Source organism: Orbicella franksi, chromosome 4, assembly GCF_964199315.1.
Source record: "Orbicella franksi chromosome 4, jaOrbFran1.1, whole genome shotgun sequence".
NCBI lineage: Eukaryota > Metazoa > Cnidaria > Anthozoa > Scleractinia > Merulinidae > Orbicella > Orbicella franksi.
Window position 1 is genome coordinate 2284105 of NC_138148.1, and position 25696 is coordinate 2309800.

Consider the following 25696-nt stretch of genomic DNA (forward strand, 5'->3'; position numbering starts at 1 on the left):
TATATGTTCAGAAATAGAAAACACTGGTTCAAAATTGTAGCCAGAAAAATCAATGTTCCCTAGTATTACTCAGACCATGACCCGATTCTATTAATTCAGGCAACCTTGAAATTTGTTGAAGTACCACATGAAAGCAAACATGACACCCGCTGGTTTATGCTTCGTTGTGTCAAATAAAAACTCGCGACTCTTTGCAAGGGGTAGATGGAACACCTCAATTCTGCCGCCTTCTCGGAGATTTCCTCCTTCCTTGCTCACACACATCTCATCTGTGACTTCAACAAAGAAACAGGTCTGCAAAGCGCCTACACATCCCACAACGGAATGGAATGATGCAACCTCTTGAAGGTTTTCCTCAGGGACATCATAACCACATTCCTCTAGGATTTCTTGTTTTATTAAGCTTGTGAGGCTCGCGTGTTTATCAACGATGCCAGCACATAATTCATAAGTAACTCCTTCACTGAAAGGAGCAGTTACTGGAATTGACACATCTTCAGTTGTCATGGTAACAGCACTGCCATCTGTTAAGACCTCGTTGTGCAGGTTTCTGTTGAAGTGCATGTAAACAGCTAAAACATAAAGATTAAAATCGAAAAGTTATGTCATTGCTGTTCTAAATAAGCATGAATTAAGATTCAAGTCAATAGATTAATAAGTAAATAATTTAACATGTAAGTGTAGTGATCTTATTTAGTTAGTTAGCAATGCGAGTTGTAAATGTGGTAAGTAATTTAGTTAATGCAATCGTTACGGGTAGTTAAAAATTCCGTAAAATGATAAAAAAGGGAGCGAAAAGAAATAAGCAAATAGTTAGGCAAGCAAAACTCAGCTACTTTCAACTTAAGGTTGATCGGTAGACTACTCCAAGATGACCCTGAACAAGACACAGTCCGTTATTGTATCAATAATGACGATGATGTTCATGCAATGATGATGATGATGATGAAACTTTGAGTGTCAAGATCTTATAGCTTTAAATAACAATCTCATACTAATGTGGGGACACCAATAAAGTTAAGAATTTTATAAGTCAATTTATTCTCGTATTTTGATTGGTTGTTACTTATTATCTATTAGAGGACAGACGCATAGATGACATCATTAACAGTTTTGTCAGCGTGCTATTATATAAAACAGATCGATTCCATGTTGGCGTGCGTCTGTTCAGTGTCGTCAAATGCGGTTAGAACAACAGCTTGCCACTTTTGTTTTTACAACATTTTGACGTCATCTGTAGTCTATTACTGAACAGACGCACGGTAACATAGAATCTATCTGTTTTAAGTAATAAACAAACCAAAAAATGTCAATAACGTGTCTATATATACGTATGTCCTCTCAAAACATCATAAGCAATCACCAATGTTTGATGCAATGTATAACTTGTCTAAATTTTTTTTATTTTGGTCCAGAAAAACCCCTGAAAGCACTTTGCGTTCCGTTCGTGCGTCCACCGGGAATTTTCTAGATATGGAATGCCATCGATCAGCCTGCGAGCAGGCTCACGTTGGAGCACAAGCGCGCGCGGCGTAGCCGCGAGCGCGAAATCGCGCGGCGAAGGCGCGAGACGAGAAAGCGGCTCATTTTCTTGGCGCCCCTTCACCAGACTCTTTCTTTGCTCTTCGCCGCTCGCGCGCGTGACTCAAAGTGAGCCTGCTCGCAGGCTAACCATCGATCTTCATTTGGTGATTAAAACTGCGCAAAATTAAAGCATAGTAAATGTAGAATTAAGTTGACAAGAAAAAGCCTTCCGGTGGAAATATGGTCAATTTTTACAAAAACACTATAAAACCTAATGAAAAAAGTGACCATCACTTGCGGGTTGATAAGATAATTAACTATAAATTAGTTCGTATGGTGTGATCGTCCGGGTGAGTGTAGTTCTGACCCTGCTCAATGCTTAACCTACAGTACAAACTATTTTCAACGACTGACTCTGGAAAGCTGGTACACTAATCTAGAACAAACGCTTCTTAACAGATGTCAACAACTACCGGCGCCTTACAAACGACTTATCCATGACAGAAACGAAACCGACAAACGGACTTCTAACAGACCGACTACAATACACAGACCAAAAACCGACCTATTTGACTAACAATAGACGGATCGAAACCCACCAATGACTGATGACAAACTTTACACGAGTCTTTCAGCCAATACCATCATGGCTATACTGACCAATCACGTTCAACGGACCAGACTTATAACATCATCGACTGACAAACACCATTCACTTGACTCTGAAGATGACTTCCGCTCAGGTTGTCGAAACGTCAGTCACCAACAACAGTTCTTTTCAGAACTACACTCACCCGGACGATCACACCATACGAACTACTGATACTCCTGGGTTCAAACCATTTACTGTGTAACTATAAATTAGTTGATAATTGTGAACTTAAGTGAAGTTCACTGTACTGTACTGTTCAATCACCTGGTCTGAACTGCTTCACAAGGATGAAAACCTTTTTTGTAGTATTGAATATCAACGCAGACACACTGGAGAAAAAACGGTCATGCTTAGTCAGTATTGCATAAAGCAGGTCGCAATGCAAAGGATTTGTTGACGAGTTCCTGTACATTTGGTTGAAATTTCAGTAATTTCTAATGACTGGAACTACTCGCCCGTCAAAGACTTTGTGCACGCGCGCGTCAACATGCCTAATGCGGCCAAACAACCTTTTCAATGTCTGTGTTTTTGCGCTTTGTAATTCCTTAATCTCTTCAGGGTACTTCAGCACACCGACTTACTTCTTCAACAGCCCTATGCACGGATTGAAGCGACTGGAAGTTATTACGGCACAGGATGCCCGCGAAAACATGTTTTTCTTGAGCTCCGCAAAACCGTTTGAGTGTAAAAACAGTTTGAAAATAGATGAAAACATGCATTTCTTTTGCGCCACTTTAGTTTAGGAAAACAATGTATGATGACGAGATAGTTTAATGGAATTTCAGGTAAACGCGAGTTGTTTATGCAGTTCGTCTTCGATTCAACACTCGTAACGACATTTTAAAACAGGTAGCACTGGGAACGAGAATGTTTCTGAACATGCGTAGAGAGAGTAACCGCTGTGCCTAATGCTGGCTCACCTTCCGGTTTCTCCCTGAGGTCTCGATTGCTTTGTGCTGACCAAAAGGATCGCAACCTCTGGGAACGGCGCGTGCACGACAGGTAATTGAAACAAGCATGCAAAAATACAAAATCTTCACCTCGGGGGGAGAGGGGGGGGGGTGCTCCCTTATATGGGCTATATAGGTATGTGCGGCCCCAAAGGGTATAGTTTTTCAGCCATTTGCGTCATAAACAGGGTATCGATTTTGGCCATTTTGGTCTTAAATAGGGTATGGTTTTTGTACTCTAGTCTTGAATCTGGTATGTTGTTTAAAAGAAGCTACTTTTTTATCATTATCGATAAGACCATAAGCAAAAGCCATTCAAAAATTATGTTTAGGGCAACTGTGTCAGCCGCAACTGTCATAAAAAGGTATCGAATTTTTGGTCAGATCATAAATAGACTTGGGAAAATCGCAGATTTTGGTCATAGATATAGGGTAAGGGATTTGGGAAGCGGGCGGAACACCCCCACCAAATTTTTCTGGGAGTACCCCCTCCGCCGGGGCTCACCTTACCTGTTATGAACTTTAAGATAATCCCATCGTCTTTGCTTGCCATTCTAGGTACAGAGGTAAAATAAAAAGACAAGTTATACATTAAAAATATTCGGTGTGTAGCCAGTCATGTTAAAGATTTTGGTAAAAAGAAAATAAGAAGTTGACACTGGCTAAAATATATATATAGGACGTGTCGGCTACTACTGTTGCCTTCTTCAGCAAAAATGCAAATGTCTTACGGCGTCCTGCTTGGTATATGTATACAGTCAAGCCTGTATATAACGGCCCTGTATAAAGCGGTCACTCTGGCTATAACGATCACTGAACAACTTCCCAAAAAACGTCCCTTATATTTACTGTTAAGTTGACCTGCATATAGCGGTCACCTGTATATAACGGACGCGGTCACCCTTTAGACTTCCTGAATCCACAATTTCATTATCTTTTACCTGTATATAATGGTCACGAAATTGGGTTACGATTAACGAATAATGACAAGCTTTATTCATCAGCTCATTAAAAAGCAGCCATCAAGGCAGGGGTCTCACAAAAATACAAATATTAGTACTAAACACAATTACTAATACATGAACATGAAGAACTTTCTTTCACACTGAGTAAAGTTAATGACATACTACAGGAAATCAAGCTTCGAACTCCGAAATATCAGAAAACTATTACCGATTTTTTTTTCTTCTTGTGATCCATATTGTTACGTTAAAAGCTGTTCCTTATAATTTTATGATGTGATTTGTTTTTATATGGGGTCACGCAACTCTTTTACAAATTATCCTCATGGCTTATTTTTTTTGTTCGTTGTTCTGTAAATCTGCCATTAAATTGTAATAAATACAAGGAAACGTAGATCCAAGGACACTGCACCTCCCTTAAAGAACACCACGGACATTTTGTGGGCCTTTTTTTATCGTGTTTATTTCATTGCTGTTACTCGTTATCAAGGTTGTCAATAAAACGTAAATTGAGTGATTATTTGCACATAAAAATGCTATTTATTGACTTTTAAAGGAGACCTGTGTACAGCGGTCACCCTGTATATAACGGTCACCTGGCCATTTCCCAAGGGTGACCGTTATATACAGGTTTGACTGTACATTGTGTGATAAAACTAAATCACGCCTCGAAGGAGTGTAACAATAGTCTCTAGGGTATTCTTAATGACTCTAAAATTGAATTCTTGATGTCATTGAAAATGTTGCAAACTTTCCAAACATAAAATTATGTCTTGTCAAAATCTCAGCCTCGAGTTTATTCTTAAAATATTCTTAAAATTTCGCAAGATTTAGCCTCGATATTCTTTTAAAATGTATCCCTATAAATAAAAGAGTGTAAAGCATCATTTGAAGGCTTGTCCGCATGAATCTGGCCCGACCGTGGGTTATACGTCACGCAACTTGGCCATAATCAGGGGTCACCGCGCTTTAACATTGGATTAACATTATTGTGACTCCAGAAAATGTCGACGGTTTACATCGTATATAGAGGGGTCTTTCTTTTCGTAGTAAAAAAAACTAACATGTGTTCTTAGGTCTTAGTTTTCAAGAAGATTTGTTCACTGCATTTCGGAATCATTTGCATTTCTCAATAAACGTAAAATATAAACAGAAAATTTCTCGGGAGTCTTTCCTTCTGCCGACCATAAATTTTCAAACGATCGAGAACATGGCGATTTTATGGTATGGACAGTATGCTAAAGCTCGAGGAATATAATTTTTGTCTTTTTTTAGAATCGTTCGGAATTTCAAAACAATCCCAAGAGGGTATTGACTGACTGCAGTCCGGGGCGCTGGTTCTACAAAATGATATTCGCAGAATTCGTCGATTCGCTTGAAGCCCGCGAATGTCTGCGGGACTGCCACACTGCTAACCTGAGCCGCATTCATAGAAACTTGTCGCAAAAATTGGGAACTGGGGTCTGAATGAGCTAGAAGAAAACACAAAGAATATCAGACTGGGTACAAATCTACGCCGCTCGCGCGATTTCATTTGCACCTCACCGTTGGCGTGCCGTGTACGACACAAATCTTTAAATGTCGTGGAAAATAAGCTAAAATATAATGGCTTACCTGTTTAAAGACAACTCTTGAAGGTTTAATATATCGAGAGTCTACACATGGCTCAACCCGCAACTCAGAGATCTCAAGTCCTTCCATCGCTCGTCTAACTATTACTAAGTGTAAGTCGATCACTCGATGCTAATACTGCATATAATAAATACCGCATATCAACCGTACTAATTTATGCGATTCATCCTTGCTTTGTATTCTTCTTCTAGTTATTATTTGCTTACTTGCAGTTGCATTTGTAAAAATTATGTTCATTTAATGGAGTTGTAATTTTTGTGCTTATCATACATTTGTTTCCTCCCGACTGGACTGGCCATGCTATTTTGGGGTTTGACTTGTTCTACCTAAATATTTTGTAACATGGCTCCTGAATAGGATTGCTACGTCCCCCTCCACCTCCCCCCCCCCCCACCCCGCTTCTCCCTAGAGTGTAGCGCTGCGTGACAGAGGGAGAAGGGGCCATCGTCTTCATATGCAGAGCCGACTCTTATCCGGCGACCGGCGAGGCAACGGGGGAGAGCGAGAGCGGGGATAGAAGGAGGGAGCGTTCCTCGCGTTTTTCCCTGTCCATTTATTTTATTTTGAAGCCGATCCGCATAAATTGATCGGCCGAGTAGCATTCACTAATGTTTTCTACAGTATCGCACCCCACTTATTAGCAGGCGCGGACTGATTTCCGAAACAATGAGTGCCTTCTAGAGGGGTCCAGGGCATGCTCTCTTAGGAAATTTTCTGGATTTTCTTATCCCTCAAGTCTCCTTTTTGGGGTTTCAGAGTAATTCTAAAATAAATATCAGACCGATTTCCGTAAAACGGTGGAAACCGGTATAAATGAATGAATGAATGAATGAATGATCTGAATGATCTGAATGAATGAATGAATGAATGAATGAATGAATGAATGAATGAGAAAATAAATAAATGAATAAATAAACTAGTAATAACCAAAGGTTGGGAAGGGTGGGCGAGGCCTGGGAGCTACTTCCAGAAAAGTTGGGTAGGGGTGTGCGACCCGCTTCCCAAAACCCTTACCCTATTTATGACCAGAATCTGCGATATTCCCAGCCCTATTTACCACCTGACCAAATGTTCGATACCCTATTTATGACCTGACCATCAAAGCCCTGTTTCAGACCAGCGTTATAATAAGTTCCCTAGTTCAGACCAATGTTAAATTACTGTAAACATAATTTGTGAAGGGCTTTTGTCAATTTTCTTTTCGATAATGATGAAAAAGTGGCTTCCTCTTAAAAACATACCCATATCAAGGCTAGAGTGCAAAAACCATACCCTATTTATGACCAAAATGGCTGAAAAACCATACCCTTAGGGCCGCACATACCTATATAGCTCATATAAGGGAGTACCCCCGGGGGGGGGGGGGGGGGCGAGGACGATGCATTTTGCTTTTGGGTCAATAAAAATGTCACAAAGTTGTTTTATTAATGTTGTAATCAGTGGCGCATTGAGATTGATGGTTCCCTGTCTCTTTTATAACATCGAATTGATTTGGTGGAACGACCACGCATTTTTCCTAACGTGTCTGTTTTATACAACTAAATGAGACACTTCTGCACCTTTGTTAACCAAGGGTTATTAGTCTGACCGATTTCCGTAAAACGGTGGAAACCAGTATAATAAATATAAATAAATGAATAAATAAATAGATAAATAAATAAATATCCGTGCCTGATTTTATTCTTTTCTTATAACAACACCGTTCAAGGTTTAAAGTTCAAACTTTTTGACCTTTGTTTTTTTGTATTTTTATTTATGTATTTATATATCACAAAGAATATAAAAACCACTTCATTACGATTGCTAAATACGATTGCTTATTACTGCGCCTTTCAATAACATGCGGACTCTAAAATTCAAAGCTCAACCGACAAATGCGTTTTTCGCTACCGTCAATCAAATGTTCGGTGGCTCCTCCCAGCTTCCGACTATGTTGTCAGAACTGTGCTCAACGATTTGATTTGACTACCGCGTGCTTACCAGGAAACCGTTTTAGTATATACATAAATTTGCTGGTCACGTGACTTAACGTGTCCAGGACAACCATGTTTTCAGAGAGTGATTCACGTCAATTTAGTTCTGTTTTAGCTAGAATAGATTTCATGTCAGTTTTATTTCAAATTCTTGTACTCTTCAATCTTACCTTATTTTTTTGAGCCAATTCTGGAGCTGTTCTGACTTAGAAAAAAGTTTTGGAATCCCAGATAGCGGATTATGGCGTCCATAACATCATGATTATCACTAAAGTAAGTAATTCTTGGGGGTTGTACGGTGGTAATGGCTCTCGGTTGGGTGCACTAGGGCCACCAGGTGCAACTTCCAAATGCCGGGAAATACCCACCGTCTCAAACAGGCTCTGCCACCAAGTCGGCTGTTGCACATCCTCGTTGTAACCCTGATAGTGCAGTTTCATACTGCGGCTGAGCAACAACGGCGAAAGGCGAGCATCCGGCACCTTTAAATAACAGGATCCCAGTCGGCTAAGGGAACGAACAAAAAACCCTGACAGAAAAACCCTGACCCTCCAGGTTGGGGGTTGAGCAGTTGGCTAACCCCCTACTCTCGTAAAACTCTCGTGGTCACAAAAACGTCTACAGGAACTCGCATCACTAAACCAGGCTTGGGAGCAAGAGAATCAATCGCAAAAGGGATTGACCCTAACTCACAACGTGGACGCTGCAGGGCCGAACCGATTACTCACACCCACGACTACCACCGTTCTTGGGACATGAAACGTTAGGCGAACCATGTTTGAGGCTGGAAGAGCTCAACAGATTGCAAACGAAATGAGCAGATACAAAATCAATCAACTCGGTAACTAAACAGGCACTCTTTTGAAACCCTCAAGGCAAACGAAACCGTGGTAGGCCGAAAAACAATTGGAGAAGATCAGCCGAACAAGAACTGCGGCAAATAGGCCTGCGACCCAAATTGAACAACAAGCTCAGGACAGAGAGCAATGGAAGAAAACTGTGGATGACCTATGCTCCACTTAGGAACCAAGGGACTATATGTAAATAATTTTTGATGCTTTACACTCACATTTCATAAATCTCAGTTATTATTGATCATGCTTCGTGAGTAAGTCAATATGAGCACCAGGTTTCTCTATCCAGCCGGTTTGTCGGCCAGGCTCCCTGCAGCTTGAACTTGTCGCATCACGCCCACTAGGAATAACCAAGAGAACCAGTTTAAATTTTAGTAAAAATGTCATTTCTTAATGGAATGGCCGTTCAAGGTTTGATAACTTATTAGGGCCTTCGAGAAAGGCAACGGATACGTGGTTAGCTGCCTAAAATCCCTATTTTCAAGTTAGAGAACTCAGGGAAATATCTAGCCTGAGAACAGAACGCTCGCTCTAGGCCACATTCAGCTAGCTTTCACTATAAACCAATCAGGAGCTTCACAGGCTAGAAATGATAGGCACGGTGATGACTATGGCTAAGCACTGTGGAAATAATCTTCGTACATTTTCCCCCGTTTTCTGCAAAATGACCAAATTCTGCGTATTCTGGGAAACGTGAACAATTTTTTAAATTTCTTTTTCGAATTTAGTAACTTAGTCTTGCAAGTTCAGTTCCGGCAATGGTAGAGAAACTGGATGATTCTTCCTGCTTATAAGCCACCTTCATCCGCGACATGGAGAGAAATGAGCCACTTTCAACCCCCGACGTGGCGAGAAATGCGATAAAACTAAACAGGTCATTACTTATCTTCGCTGCACAGTGCTGACGAGTCCCAAGAAGGACAACAGCTGTGTCCAATGTTGCGATCCTGCTTTATCGTTTCTTGTCATGTTGGTGCCTCGAAAATAAACGTCGTTCACCCGATAAAACGTGGTATTCCTGTGGCATTGAAGGAGGAGTTTCGTTTCCAGTGCTCTGTCTTTTCTAAACACGCAATCCAGGAATATTTGGTGAGTATAAATTGAACATTTTGGTTAAATTTTACAATACCGGGCAAACTTTTGGCACCTCATTGAATGAAAATAGTTCCCACTACTTCAAATTGGCTCGTTCTTACAAAGTTCCATTAGCTCTTTGGCTGTTTCCAGGCTTTCGAGACAATTGCTCGACCGACAAAATTTTTGGAACGAACGGTACCACTGGACGGCTGGCAAAATTAGCAAATCAAGATTAGCAATCGTCAAATTAATCAGTTCAGTTCCTTGTTTACCTTCGAAGGTATGTTTGAGCTAAAACAATTGGCTGAACAACGTAAGCTTAGTTTTAGGCAATCAACTCGGTTTCGTGGTGATCAGATTTGATTTGCGGCTAAAATTAGCTTAATAAGCTTAATTGAATATCGTGGCATGTATTTTCTTAAATAAACCTCTCGTTATAGCCAAACATACAATCTTTTTCTCTGTACGTAAGCTTAAAAACCACGATTCTCGAGAACTTGTTGTGAGAGAATCTAATAAGAGAAATTTGCTGATATATTGCATTGACTCTCTATACATCCTGGAATAATATCGTTTGTCTTGCAAACCAACCAAATACAAGGCAAAGTTACTTAATAAAGAAATTGGCCTGTAAAACTGGGCGGTGAGAGATGAACTCCTTTTGTTTTGTCAAGTAAATTGAGGTTGCTTGTTTTACTGCTTGACAGTTGTCACTCTGTCTCTTCGTTAAGTAAAGAAATATAAAATCGTCATGACTAAACATGAACCACCCTCAGCCCCGGGCCACATGGTTAATAACAAAGCGAAGTGACACAGCTTGCAACAATATGTTTTGGTTATTCAAAAATACATGTGGCTGAGTTTCTCTGAGTTTTTCATTATTGGCCTGGGGGAGTCCTGCCACTAGCCAAAAATTAATGCAATGTTTGTTGTTTTTAAAAACTTAAATGATTCCTATAACAGCCTCACAGTAGCAAGCACAGAGTTTGGCTCAGTTTCAAAGGGAAACAGCATTAATCTTCTCTTTGAGAACTGAGAACTTCTAGAATAAATACGAAATATAAACCATTATGACTAAACATGAACTGCTCATGTACTAGAGCACCTGGATCAAGCAGCATTCAAGTCGTGGCCAAGGGTTGGCAGTTGTTGAGGGATTAAGTGGTGTCCTACACTCTACCTGGGATAATGGGACTGGGTATGAGTGAGTAAGTATTGGTTGAAACTAACACTTCTTGCTATGACTTATTTTCTAGAAAATAACTGCACAAACAAATATGACATATGTTGTGAATCGAAAACTGTTGACATGGATCCAACTGCGCGATGGAACCAAACTGGCGGGCAAACTCTGGATACCAGACTTGGTTGATACTGACAAGTCTGCAGAAGATGAAAAATATCCTGCTATACTAGGTGAGAGAATCTGTATCCTGTGCTTAATTAGAGTTTTGTGATATTATCTAGATTTAGTGAGGCAGGAAAAAACTTTCGGTTATCCTTGGCTAGTGTTAAAACATCTACTTATATTAACTACACTGTTGTGAGATACTCAAAGAATTTACATTAAAAGGGAAGCATGGTTTTTCTCAGTGGTTTTAACAATTTTGGGTAAATGCGCATTTTAGTTAAAGTGCTACCATTCTCAGACCATGGCTAGTCCAGTCCGTGAGAAGTGCCACCCTGAACAGTGTTGGATCCAAAGAGCAGTGCTGAAAAGGGTGACCTGAAGTGAGGACTACTCCTTCCTTGCTGCCATAAAGGAGAACAAGCCGCTCTCTTTGATCCACACTGCTAATTCAGTTAACCACAGCCTAATTCCCATAGCTTAAACTTTTACGGAGTACTATTTGCCTTCCAGAATTTCTGCCATATCGTCGTGTCGACTGGACAGCTCAAAGAGATGAGAAGACCCACTCGTATTTTTGCTCTCATGGCTATGTTTGTGTGCGGGTAGACATGCGGGGATCTGGGGACTCTGAGGGATTTTATTATGACGAATATGAAAAACAAGAGCAGGATGACTGTTGTGATGTCATTAACTGGATTTCCCAGCAAAAGTGGTGTACTGGAAATGTTGGTAAGTCTTCCCTCAATGCAAAGAACATCTTGGTTGTGGTATACTGAATATTGCAGCCTTTATTATTACTAGGCTCCTTGTAGATAGGTTGTTAGAAGTCCAATTGCCCCAAGGATTGTCCATTGAGCATGTGAACTTAATGTCACACTTAGTAACTTCTTAGATTACACATCTACTGGAAGTCAAATCAAGGTATTTTAAGTATTCTTGACTTACAAGAAGTCAGGTTAAAAGACATTGTAGTAACAGCCAGTCACAGCAGAAGTCAACTGGACCTTTTGGGAATCAGGTTGTGAAAGTTAAAAGAAAATGAAACAAGTAAAGGCTGAAGATGGGAGTGAAATATATTGACCTGATAGGGTCAGATTCCCACAGGAGTGTTCATGGTACCTTTAGGGGGATAAAAAAAAAGGCAGTCTTAGTACCTCTTAGGTGTACATCCTCAAATGGTCCACAGTGGGAGCTTTTGCAGTACCTTTTAGGATATTGATCTGAAAAAATATGACAGGACGTATTTGAAAATCAACTGTCAGTGACATTTAATTTTTTCTCAGAATTGGTACCTCTAAGGGGTGAAAGAAATTTCAAACCATGCCCACAAAACAGAATCTTGGTACTTCTTAGGGGGTTAAGGGTTTTTATATGGGAGTCCCCCCCCCCTACGGGGTTACACTGTCTGTTTTAGCGGTAGTCAGCGTGCCTATAGTGGACAGGTATACTGCCTGGTCACCTCAAAGAAGAGTCAATCTAACTCTTGCAATAGGTTTGTGTGTGTGTATTGGATGTAGATGGAGTGCAAAGTATAAATTTATAAGTTTCTTTCAAAACATGTTTCTTTTTTAAGCTGTAGTTGTCTAATGTGTTATTCAGAGTTGGGAAACCAGGTTATTAGTTTTAAAGTCTTGGGAAGCAATAACAATTTCATTTGCTTGACACTGGAAAATGATGCCAACAAGGGAAAATCTGAATTATTAGCAACCATAATATACTAGCTGATGTTTGTTTCAGGTATGTATGGGAAAAGCTGGGGAGGATTCAATGGCCTTCAGGTTGCAGCTAGACGACCCTCTGCATTGAAGACTATCATATCCACTTATTCCACTGATGATCGGTATGCTGATGACATACATTACCGCGGTGGCTGTGTTCTTGCCAGAGAAATGCTGTCGTGGGCTCACATCATGTTCCTTTGGAATGCACGCCCTCCACATCCAGAGAGCTTAGGAACAAGGTAGTTGCTTGAATAAATATGTTTCATCAAGTTTTAAGATGCCTGTATATTATGTGGCTAGCTTTGAGAGCAGACAAAATGAACTGAGTCCTGTACTGTGATTGGGGTAACCGAGTGGGCAAGATGGAACTATCTTGCCTGTTTGGGATTACCCGCTGTGTCCTGCAAGAAATAGTGTTCTTTTCTCATATAATAAATCTTTTATTGACGAAGCTTGTTTGGGCAAGATGGCTGGATATTGGTTCTTTTTTTGTTTGTTTGTATGGACCAATAGCTTGGGTCCATCTCAGTCCACAAGCACACCCAAAAAGAATGTGGCCAATATCCAGCCATCTTGACCTCAAGCTCGGTCAATAACCCATATATATTACCTCAGCAAATAAAGGTATGTCATTTGCCTACGAACAGATAAATGTATGATGCCACTAGGACCATTGACATCTCTCCTGGGTGGGGTGCTACTACTTAACAGGTAGCCCAGTCTCTGAATTAAGTTGTCCAGGCAACACAAACTTGTAGATTAACGCCATGATCAGGCATTAAAAATTGTCTCATCAAATTTTGACTGATGGATCACCTTAATCAGATGTCTGGCATGACAACATGAACCAGTTAATAAACAACTTAATTCCTGTGATGTCAAGGGTTTCTTTGTTTCTGTAGGAAAATAACTTGGTTTTGACTGACAAAATATCCTACAAGTGAATTTATGAAATATATTGTGTATTTGAACTGAAGCAGTTATCTGATGTATTCACAGGTCTTTAAGCCTGGAACAATTTAGGCTCAAACGGTACTCAAACCCATGGCCTCTGTGGTACCAATGCAGTGCCCTACTAAGCCCGGTCAAGTTGTGAGATCATATTTTTATACTTGCCCTGACTCGTCCTCAGTGGTCCTCATATAACACATGGCACAGCGCAAAGGGAGAAGTGCGAGGTTTCACCTTGCCATGTGCTGCGCCAGCTGTATGAAGTTGTAAGAAGACGACTAAGGATGAGTTAGATACTCGCCTGGGCTCTTTCAAGACAACTGGCAAATAACCTGTTTTTAGGCTTTCTAACATTAAGGCTGTGGTCTAAGCAAAATTGTGAGGAGCCCAAGGGTCCGCAACCATGAAATTCTAGATGCCCAGAACTTAAGCTTGTATGAAAAAAGTAAGTTTTCCTAGTTGCCCAAAGGCAAAAGTTAGTACCCTGTGGCACCTGGGCGCTCCTAGAGCACAACCCTGTAACATGCTTCCGGTACCCTGATGTTTTAATCATGGATGTGGAGATGCGAGGGTTGGTAGGTCAGAGGAGATTAAAGAAATAGCTGAATAAAATGATGTAATTTTAATTGCTGCCTTAGATGGAAGGAAGTGTGGCTAGAACGCTTGAACAAATCAAGTGAACCATGGGTACACAAATGGTTGTCACATCAGGCACGTGATCCTTACTGGCAACACGGTTCCATTTGTGAAGATTACACCTCCATCACGTGTCCCGTGTTTCTGATTGGTGGATTTTCTGATCTCTATGCTGACCCAGTATTTCGTATGGTAGAACATCTCAAGTGCCCTGTCCGTGCATTAATTGGACCATGGTCCCATGCATGGCCTGCTGACTCTTCACCAGGGCCTCGAATAGACCACCTAAAGGAGTGTGTGAGGTGGTGGGACTGTCATTTGAAGGACCTGCCAACTGGTGTCATGGATGAACCTGTGATGAGGCTGTACCTGAGGGATGGTGGGTCCATGTTCCTTTATAAGTGCATGTTAAATTAGTAACATTATCAACAATGTCAGTACTGATTTGAAACTAAAGAACTAGGGAGCAGATCTGAAAAAAAATGATTCAAAAATTTATGCAGGATCTTGAAAATCATCTTATGAGATCTTTAAGAACTTGAATAAGGAACCAAAAAGACTTCCATCAAGTTTAAACAGATACACAAAGATACTTATAGAGATCTTTAAGGATCTTTAACAGATTTTCGCCAAGCATCTCTCTTGACGTCTAGTTTTAGTGAGGAAGGGGTGCGACAGAAGTCTTTTTTCTTCATCTTGGCTAAAAATTGACTCAACAGTTATTTCGTGCAGCCGGTACTGTTGAAATTAGCATTAATGTAGAAAATGTAAGTTGTATATGAGTTTTATGTGTTTTTGTAACCTTATTGTAACTCCTGCCTCGTGAATTATTCATTTTGGCATACCCTCAACAGGCATTTCAAATGCACACAAGGAAGATATTTGGCCAGGAAGATGGATAGCAGAAGATCGCTGGCCCTCACCCAATGTACAATGTCAAGAATTCATTTTACAAAATGACAGAGGCCTGGCACTAGCATCGGGGAATGAATCCTCTGAAAACCAGCCAATCGAATCCGAGGTATCAGTTAGGTCCTCTTTCCTCAGCGGTTCATGGGGCGGTCTTCCGTTGGTGTTTAGTCTTGAGGAGCTGCCTGTGGAGCAAAGATTAGAAGACGCTTTGGCGGAGTGCTGGGAGACAGCAACACTTAAAGAGCCTGTTGCGGTTTTGGGATTTGCGGAGGTTCATCTGCTGTTGAGCTGTGACAGGCCCTGTGCTCAGATAGCCGCTAGACTGTGTGACATATTTCCAGACGGGGAGTCTTCTCTCATAACACGAGGTAAGTTTACACCTCGAGGAAGACAGATACCTTTATAAGTTAATTGACAAAATGTCCAGCTACCCCACTACAATTACGATATCATGAAGAATGCCAGTGAATCAGTTGGTGGCCAGTTTCTGGAACTTTCGAGAAGGGCCGGCAAAATAGGTTGGAGAAGGCGATGTAGAAGTCTATCAGATATGAGATAATTTTACTGATCAAATTGGAATTAAAGGATATGAATCTTGAGATAATTTTGGGAATTATGCTTCAGAGACAACAATTTTTTTTAAATTTTAATTTCGTGCCAGGTTTTGATCCTTTCCAAAAGCTCCAAAGTTAACGGATCTATTAAGAAACCTCTTAAGACTATGAACGTAATTTTTTAAACCTTCTATTTCGAAAGTAAGTGGAAATAATGCCTGCCCTTCATTATCGATGTCTCCACAGGCGTTCTAAACCTGACCCATCTTCGTGGTCATTCACCAAAGGATATCCAGCCTCTGAAGCCTGATGAAACCTTCCAAGCGCAGGTTAAATTTGATTCCACTGCCTACACTGTAGCCGCTGGTCATAAAATACGTCTGGCGCTCTCCTCGGTCCACTGGCCGTATGTCTGGCCCTCTCCGCACGCGTCATGCCTGTCGATACAGACCGGTAGTAAGAGTAAGCTACTACTTCCGGTTCGAGTATCAAATGAAGAAGTACGTAAAAGGGATGCACAGTTGAAAGAATTTGAGTGGCCTGACTATAAGCATGCAAGGTTACCTGTTGAGATTCGGAGAAATCCCGAGAAGAAAAGGTGAGCGCATTGTATTGTGTCGAAAAAGTCGCCTCGTTATGATTTATGAAATTTTAGCAGTGTTATAGTTCTGGACGAGCCCTGGGGCATTTGACCCACTTATTTGTCCCTACCCCAGGGAATTTTTCATTTAGTGGGAAAAAATAGGAATACCTTCTGGCTGGCTGTGGGGAATGGGCATGGACTGATGATTGTGACACTGTAGAAGATATAGGAACTAAACACTTCTATGTGTGTGTTTTTTTTCTCTTTTTGCTTATCAGGAATCTTGAGATTGCTCAGCTGTCGGACGAATACACTCTGACTGTTTCCTTGGACGCTGGATGTGTTGTTTTGAAAGACACAAACACCGTTTACGACGAAACAAACGTAGAAACCTTCACAATCAAAGAAGGCGAGCCAAACACAGCTAAGGTCATCATACAGGGCCAGGTTGCATTGAAGAAAGATGATGAAACTGCCGACAAAGAGGACTGTGGACCCAACCGGTGGGATACTAGAGTCCAGGCTCTCAGCGAGATGTGGTCTGATGAGCAGTTCTTCTACCTGAAAAGTCAACTAACGGCGTGGCACAATAATGAAGAGTGCTTTGAAAAGACATGTACAAAGAAAATTGAACGGTTTTTTGTCTGACTTGTTCACTTGATTCCTAAAGAGTTCAGACGAGTCGTCTTCCTTTTAACAGTAACTTATCAGTAGAAGTTCAGTGTAGGGCTGTAAGGCTGTTCCGCGGAAAACTGATCTCCACTAGGTTAATTCGAGGGGAAATTTACTCAGGGAGATAGTTTGTGTGTTTTGTACACAGGAACTGTCCGAAGATTCTTTTTTTTCTGTCGCTTTAAGGCTGAAGATATTCTTGTGCAATATTCTTAGATTATAGCATATGTAGTTTTGGAGGCAAACTGCAGGGTAGATTACAGCATATGTAGTTTAGGAGGCAGACTGCAGGCAATAAAGCCTGATACAGCAAACATAACTTCTTGCAGAAATGTTATTAGTATCGAACATACGCTAGTGCTGTTTTTGTTGTTGTTTTGGCTAGTTTTACCGTTTAGAGAAAGGGAAAATTCTATTAAGTTAAGTTAAAAACATATAACTGTATTGTATTTGCAAATTTTCAACGCACAAAATTATTCTAAAATATTCTCAAAATTTCGCAAATGTCAGCCTAGATATTTTTATACAGTATATTCTTGTGAAGGTGAATTAATCAACATGACACGAGCGTGGGACAGAGAAAAATTCTGAGTCCCCGACAGGAATCGAACCCATGACCTCATGGAGAGCAAGGTAACTTATCACTACTCACGATGAATTCGATAGCGTTGATCCTAGCAGTATGCAGGACACCTGTCATATATGAACTCAGTTAAAGTACCTTGCTCTCCATGAGGTGTCGTGGCTCAGCGGATAGAGCGCCCGCCCGGTGTTCTGGAGGTCATAGGTTCGATTCCTGTCGGGGACTCAGAATTTTTCTTTGTCCCACGCTCGTGTAAGTGGGAGGCGCGGTGGCCTGATGGTTAGTGCGCTCGGATCGAGCGGTCCGGGTTCGAACCCTGGCCGGGGACATTGTGTTTTGTTCTTGGGCAAGACACTTTACTCTAACAGTGCCTCTCTCCACCCAGGTGTATAAATGGGTACCGGCGAACTTACTGCTGGGGGTAACCCTGCGATGGACTAGCATCCCATCCGGGGGGGGGGGGGGAGTAGAAATACTCCTAGTCGCTTCATGCTACAGAAACCGGGATAAGCTCCGGCCTGATGGGCCACTTGGCTCGTATGCAGACTTTACCACGCTCGTGTCATGTTGATTAATTCACCTTCACATTTCATTACCGAGCTTAAAATTCACCATCTTTGTTAACTTATCACCAGTATATTCTTATGGAATAAAGCCTATAAAATGCAATTACAGGTCACAAGATAACTGCGCTTTAGATACATATATATATATGAAAAAACGTTTGAATGAGGACTTGTCCTGTTCAAAATGACTTGTACGTAAAGGAGGAAGACAGAGGACCCTTGGAACGAGTTTGAGCCTTGGAGCTTTTTTTTTTCCAAGTGAAAATCGTCGACAGAAAACATGTTTCTTCAGCAGGTGCTGCGCCCAGACTGCAAAGCAACCATGTTCTTTTTTTGCGAGCGCAAAACACTTTTTATTTTATTTGGTGAAAGTTTTCTTTGGTAGGCTTGACAGTGACATACAACAGAGCCTAACGTGGCGTGATTTTTTGTGGCCTTTTTTGATTTGTCACGCAATCCTCCAGCCCGTGATTTAATAGCAGCTCTTTCTAGAAATATTACGTAAAATCGCCTAAATATAGTTCAGGAAATTCTCAAAAACATTTTCTCAATATCTTTGAAAAACTCTCTAAATATCAGTCTTATTTTTGTTTTAAAAATAGACCGATTTTGAATCACTTAAGGTAAAATTTTCAATATTTTTTGCCGTAGTAGGAATTGAGGCGGAAGATTCAGGCACTTCGATGATACCGTTATATGCATTTCATTTTACTTTTCAAGTTTGGCTGATTAAATCTCCTGTGAGATCCAACGTTCAAACAAACAGGATCTTCGTTCATACCCTGGGTGCCAGAGGGTTTTTTTTTTCTTCGCTACTCACAAAAAAAAAACCACTCTCTGTCGCCGAGGGTACTTTGCAATATATTTACATTTTTCAAGTGAGAAATCACTGAACTGGATTGTTTCTGGCACAGAACTGATCATGGGGAGAAAAACACAGAGCTAAGCAAAAAAATCTCTCAGTATTTTTAAATATCCCTAACTTTTCTATATATCTTAAAAGATACTAAATATCTCGGAAAGTGCTAAACATCCCCCAAAATATCGGGATATTGACATTAATGAATAACAGACGTTGTTCTAATGGGAGGCGATGCGTGACGGGTCAACGTGGTTCGTCACCAGGGATCGCTCTTGTGAAATCAGAAACCAGAAACCAGAAAATAAACAAAGCCGGCTCTCACACTGGGATGCGTAGTGCAGGGAAGATTCATTCAGTAGAACTATAAACGGTGAGTAGAATATTTCGGTTCTATCTAGCTTCCTGTGAAGATATTATTGCTCAACACAATTTCGCTTTAGATCAAAAGCACGAAAGCACGGCAAGGCTAAAGCCTCGACCTATGCATTACACATTGATAGGCACTCGAGCGAGTGACTATATTCGATTATCTTGTTATGGCTGCAAGCTAAGACTTCATATAGCTCATAGAAAATTCAGCGATGTACTTGGTTCGAAATCCACACTTTTTTTACAGACTAATGAAATGATTTGAACCTAAAAGATTGCTTCATCTGACCAAAAAAAATTCTTACTTGTAATAGATACGTGATTGTGTATTTGCATATCCGGAGTCGGCAAGGGAGAAGGAGAGGTAAATGCTATTAAAATTCAAGGTGGTCACTCTTGTATAAACAATCAAACCCATTATAACTGACCACCTGTATGAAAAGAACGCGGCAATTGAAATACTAATATTGGTCTCACCTATGTTAAGTACGAATTTAAGACTTAGGGTGGCTAGAATACCGTGCATTCTCGAGTATTACTTCATATTCCAACCAAATGCACGTTGAAACTTTTACTGATTTCGCAAATTATGGGCGCTCGTTGATTCATCATACATGTAGTTCATCTGTGAGTCACGCAAGGTTAACGAAAGTCACGTCGGTCACGAGAATAGATTGTCAATTAGCATTTATTAATCGTCTCCAGCGAAGGGTGACGCAGTTGGAGTGGTCTTTGTCTCAAGTGGATGGATCATCCTGCTGATGAGAGAAACGCAGCATACAGAGCACGTATCCCGGCTTTTCGGAAAACGAAAATTGGTCGAAAATTCGGGTAGCTCGAGAATTCGATCGGGGTAAAATTACAGTGTTCGACTGAGGGACGTTGCGCGGGGGGTGGGGGGTGGGGGGATATAACTTTTCGCGAGGTTCGAAAAATAATCGAGGGTTCCACTCTATATTGCTCTATTAGATAAGAGAGACAAGTCACACAATTTCGCACCTGAATAAGCCTGGTTTTCGCTGAAAATGCCTTCTTTCCTTAGGTTCGTTCATTTGGGACCTGTTAGCAATTTTTAGAGTGTTCTCAAACTGTTTTTGACTTAATATCCAGTATACCGCATAAAAAGGGTGTGGTTTCCGGTACAAACACCCAGCCGATCGGCCACGCCTTTCAGTAAGGAAATGACATAAGCGTGAGACAAGGGCTTTGTTTTTCTCAGTTGTCTTCTTCTTCTGTCAGCAATCTTCAAGATACTATCGCTGATTGGTCCGCGGATCACTGTTGTTATTTTGTTTCGCTCAGCCATTCTTGCCTCTAGGCCCAGAGTCACCTGTTCCTCTTTAGTCGGCGGAGCTTATAGGGACGACGGGAAGGGTGGACCTGGACTGAGATACACGACTTGATTGACTAGATTCTTGACAACTACGTTTTTCGCTTTCCTCCCCAAAAATATCCGACATGCTGCTCATTGGTCTCTACCTAAACAGGTCGATACAGAGCACCTGCAAACCTACATGAAGTTCAAAAATGGCTGACGAGAAAACTCGTCAGTGAAGTTACTTCCGGCCAGAACTTTGCTTCTGTTTCAAATTCCCTTCGTAGAAATCTTAAGAGTGTGCCCATGAGAAAACCAGGCAGAACCAGGCAGGAGGTGATACAGCTCAAATCACCGATTTCGCTCAAACTTGGCACAAATGCTGGGTTTGGTAAGTGAATGATTGTGGCAAAACAGTAGGTCAAAATATTTTATTCCCTTCAAGTTAGTGGGACCCCCTGCAAAAATGCCCATTTGACACTAATTTATGCATATTTAATTAGCCACATTTGGTTTAGTATTTCTATAACAAGAAAAACCACGTGAAAATGAAATCCACTGAATCATGTTGTATAACTATCAGTCTAAAAGCATAGATATTCATTTCAACTGGGCAATTTGATTTCTGGAAAAATAGAAAAACGATCTCTGGTTAAAAATTTGTTTAAAACGAGCGTTCGACTACCGGTCTGTAGTCTTTAACGAGAGACTGGTGGTCGAAAGCTCGTTTTAAACAAATTTTTAACCAGAGATCGTTTTTTTATTTTTCCAAATGTCTTATCCTGGTTACTCATTTGATTTCTGTCCGTGGCTTCATCATAAGTAAGGTGCATATTTCGTAGTGTTGTAAATAGCCTTTCATTTTCACATGGCTTTTCTTGTTGTAGAAGTACTAAACTAAAGATGGCTAATTAAATATGCATAAACTAGTGTCAAAAGGTCATATTTGCAGGGGGTGCCCCTAACTTGAAGAGATTAAAATACTTTGACTTATTGTTTTGCCACAATCATTCACTCACCACACCCAACATTTGTGCCAAGTTTGAGCGAAATCGGTGATTTGAGCTGTGTCACCCCCTGCCTGGTTTTCTCATGGACACACTCCTAAGTTTGTGTACACTCTTTTCTTTTTCGAAGAATTTGTTTTATAAGAATATCGAGGCTGAATTTTTTCAAGAATAAACTTGAGGCTGAGATTTTGGAAAGATTATAATTTAGTGTTTTGAAAATTTGTTAAAACAGTACAATTATATGTTAAACCAAACTATATAAAATTCTTCCTGTCATGTCATGATTGGAGGTAAACAATAACTGCCCCATACCTCATAAGCACCCTTGTTCTAATGCTGTTCCTCTCTTGAGCGCCGAACACGAAATTGAGGCAGCGTCCACACTACACAGGAGAAATTTGAAACGCAGCTTTATTTCTACGGCAAGGCCTGCCGTCCACACTAATCTGTCACGAAAACGGAGCTTTTCGGAAACGATGGCGTTACGATAATCACGTGATTTCCCTGACCGAGTTTTCCTCAAACGCTAATCCAAAGTTGTGGCGTTTTTAAATTCCTCCAGCGTGGTGTGGACGGGAAACATCTGATGCGTTTTCAGAGTGAAACCTCCGTCTTCAAATTTCCCCGGCGTAGTGTGACGGAGCCTGAGGCACAAATGGATCAAATGACACATGACCTCATTCCAGCTATCAGTAGCCTCAGATCCTGTAATGCAGGGGCGTCTTTTGTTTCTCCGTTACAATACATGCTTGCCCGGACCAACTGAAGTCTTTCTGGATCTCTTGTGTTTTCTAGAACATAACTGCACAGACCACTATGTCATATACTGTGGCTCGCACGCCGCTGGCCTGGATTCCAATGCGCGATGGAATCAAACTCGCGGCACGACTCTGGATGCCAGAATTGGATGACAACAGCACTGATAGGTCAGAAGAAGGTGAAAAGTTTCCTGCTATACTAGGTGAGAATTTGTTTTAATAGCATTTTCGGAGAAATAATATAAGTTCAGTATAAGACAGTCGATACTGAAAATATTGCCCAGTGGTTGTCATGGTTTCGCGCCCTAAATCCCATCATTCGGGTTTTCTCCGTCTTGAGCCATGCTAGGTGTTATGCCATTAACATTCATATTCGTCTTTATTTCTTTACAATAAATAGCTTCAGTGGATTTTCTTAAAGTAGAACACCTTCCTCTAACAGAACAGTTTGTGAAATTTCTAAACTAAAGACGAGGACAGCTTAAATCCTTGAAAAAGTTCCTGCCTTTTCACATCTGTCAAATATATAACAAAGTAGATGAATTTGAGCCTCAGTAATTACCGACTTACTTTCCAGAAATCCTTCCTTATCGGCGCGCAGACTACACAGCTCAGAGAGATGAAAAGACCCACTCGTATTTTTGCTCTCATGGCTATGTGTGTGTCCGGGTAGACATGCGGGGATCTGGGGACTCGGAGGGATTTTATTACGATGAATATGAAAAACAAGAGCAGGACGATTGTTGTGACATCATCGGCTGGATTTCTCAGCAAGACTGGTGCACTGGAAATGTTGGTAAGTCAGTGGGCAACGAGTGTGGAATGGGAAGGACGGGAACTGTCGGGAAGGTCGGGAAGGTCGGGAACAGTCGGGAAGGTTCGAGAACTGGAGGTGGCAGAGGAGAGGGAAGGAACTGTGTTTCCCAAGGTTTTGGAAGCCACAAGAAATAGCCAACCATTTTCAACATTGCACGGTGTTTTGCAATAACAAAAGTACAAAGAGGAAGGAGCCACTATTGAAGGAAGTGTTGTAAAGCTCAGTAATTTTCATAGAATTGAGTATTTTTGATTCGTAATCATCGATTGTTTATCATTTTGTAGCCAGCGCGTTAGTCTTGTGATTCTAGAACCCGACTGCCCACACAGAAAGTCTTATGACTTCAAGTTGCTTATCTTAGTTTATCGAGAATACTTAAGCTCCTAACAAAACCCCATCGATAGTCATGTTTGGGTTTGTTTACTAGCCTTGGTCTGGATCTCCCACAAAGATCCTGTTTAGGTTTCTTGCTCAAGAACTTTGTAGTTCACTTCTGAAAGTCGCGTGAAAATGCTTGGGTTAGTCTATTCTAAAAGCATTTTTAATCCTCCAAGGTCAGTTTGGACATGTCCGTGTGACCCACACATAGCTACCGATATGGTAATTACTGAAGAACGTGTCCTATGGTTAAGTTTGATTAGATAAAGATTTTGCTCGACAGAAGTTAGTCCAAGAAATACAAGACAAAGATCAGGGTTTTGGTACTGTACCTCCTCTCCTCCCTTCAAACAGAAGGGAGGAGAACCGGATGTAATCTCTGCGGGAAGACCCTTCGTCAACCTCCTCCCTCTTCAGCACTTAACATAAGTCTATTGAAGTGTTTTGCTTTCGATGTCTACAATATGCTGCATCATTCAGAATTTTATAGGATGACATGTTTAGCATTCTCAATAGTGGCAATTTAAGTGGTTAGTTTGAAGGGTAATTAAGAATTCTATTTCTATTAATAACGTACAAGTTTGGTACTGGCATGCCAAAGATATGTCAAACAAAACGAGTTCTGAAATTAGAACCACTTAATTCCTGCGATTTGCATTCCAGGCATGTATGGGAAAAGCTGGGGAGGATTCAATGGCCTTCAGGTTGCTGCTAGACGACCCTCAGCATTGAAGACTATCATATCTGCTGATTCCACTGATGATCGGTATGCTGATGACATACATTACCGCGGTGGCTGTGTTCTTGCCAGAGAAATGCTGTCATGGGCTCACATCATGTTCCTTTGGAATGCGCGCCCTCCTTATCCAGAAAGCATGGGTCCCAGGTATTTGTTTAATTTGAACTTACTAAAACTCCTGTTCTAGACTATTCAAAATCCACATGGTCGGAAACGGTAAGTTAAATTTTGTTGTACTGCAATATAATTATTATTTGTAACAGCAACCTTTTCAAAATCCTTCACTATGCATCTGTCCCCTTCATGCCATAAGCTAATAGAACTTTCACAAGGAACTTCCACAAGGAACTTCCACCGTCTTTCGTCTTAACTTTTTCGTTCAGATTATAAAGCTACTGCCAACCGTCTGTACAATTTTAGTTCTCTTTCCTTTCTTTGACCAGGGTTCCTTATGACAATTGCATTCCTCGACCTTCTCATAATAGGCCATAACTCCGAATTACCTTGTGCCTTTGTTTCCAAACGAGTCCTCCTGCAAAACCTTTTATATGAAAATGAGTTTGATTTGCATGAAAATGAACCTCTAAGTGGAACATATCTTCATATCAATGGTTTCGCTCAAAGGCTCGTTTTGACACAGACAAAAGCCAACTCGGAAATTGCTCTTTCTACTGCAGTAAACAAAAATTGATGTCAGAAACATTTCCACGATTTTGTTAAGTCATGTTGAACGTACCTGATTGACTCATTTTGATCACATTTTTGGCTCAACTGAATATTTGACAGGTTAATTATGTGAAACGTACCTTACTTAATGACTTTTTAGATGGAAAGAAGTGTGGCTGGAGCGTTTGAACAAATCAAGTGAACCATGGGTACACAAATGGTTATCACATCAGGCACGTGATCCTTACTGGCAGCACGGTTCCATTTGTGAAGATTACACCTCCATCACGTGTCCAGTGTTTCTGATTGGTGGATTTTCTGATCTCTATACTGACGCAGTATTTCGCATGGTAGAACATCTCAAGTGTCCTGTCCGTGCGTTGGTTGGGCCATGGTCTCATAAATGGCCTGGGTTCTCTTCACCAGGGCCTAAGATAGACCACTTAAAAGAGTGCCTCAGGTGGTGGGACTGTCATTTAAATGGCCTGCCTACCGGTGTCATGGATGAACCCGTTATAAGAGTGTTTTTGAGGAATGGTATGTTTTATTAACCGTAAATTTAAATTACTTAAAATCCCTAATATCTCCATCAAAACACAAAAAGTGGCAACCTCATGATCATCACATCT

At 40.9% G+C, this 25696-nt stretch overlaps 3 protein-coding genes across 4 annotated transcripts in view; 2 read left to right on the forward strand and 1 right to left on the reverse strand.

The window, feature by feature from the left end:
* Positions 1-90: 90 nt before the first annotated feature.
* Positions 91-622, reverse strand: LOC145485878 (uridine diphosphate glucose pyrophosphatase NUDT14-like). The gene has a single exon (XM_081464531.1). It carries the CDS (start codon positions 562-564, stop codon positions 91-93), a length of 474 nt encoding a protein of 157 aa, XP_081320657.1. The 5' UTR covers positions 565-622.
* A 7176-nt stretch (positions 623-7798) lies between these two features.
* LOC145485861 (cocaine esterase-like) lies at positions 7799-18648 on the forward strand. The gene is made up of 8 exons (XM_081464511.1): positions 7799-9636; positions 10881-11040; positions 11486-11704; positions 12713-12935; positions 14286-14662; positions 15138-15563; positions 15996-16347; positions 16611-18648. Exons 1-8 carry the CDS (start codon positions 9484-9486, stop codon positions 16978-16980), a joined length of 2280 nt encoding a protein of 759 aa, XP_081320637.1. The 5' UTR covers positions 7799-9483; the 3' UTR covers positions 16981-18648.
* A 667-nt stretch (positions 18649-19315) lies between these two features.
* The window catches only part of LOC145485862 (cocaine esterase-like), a 9932-nt gene continuing 3551 nt past the window's right edge, over positions 19316-25696 (forward strand). The window contains exons 1-5 of one of the 2 annotated variants that reach the window (XM_081464512.1): positions 19316-19385; positions 22505-22670; positions 23045-23263; positions 24326-24548; positions 25228-25604. In XM_081464512.1, coding sequence (XP_081320638.1) covers positions 22526-22670; positions 23045-23263; positions 24326-24548; positions 25228-25604 — 964 coding nt within the window. In that variant the 5' untranslated portion in view covers positions 19316-19385; positions 22505-22525. Of the gene's footprint in view, positions 22671-23044; positions 23264-24325; positions 24549-25227; positions 25605-25696 lie in introns of both variants that reach the window. The other variant, XM_081464513.1, reaches the window with a different exon arrangement.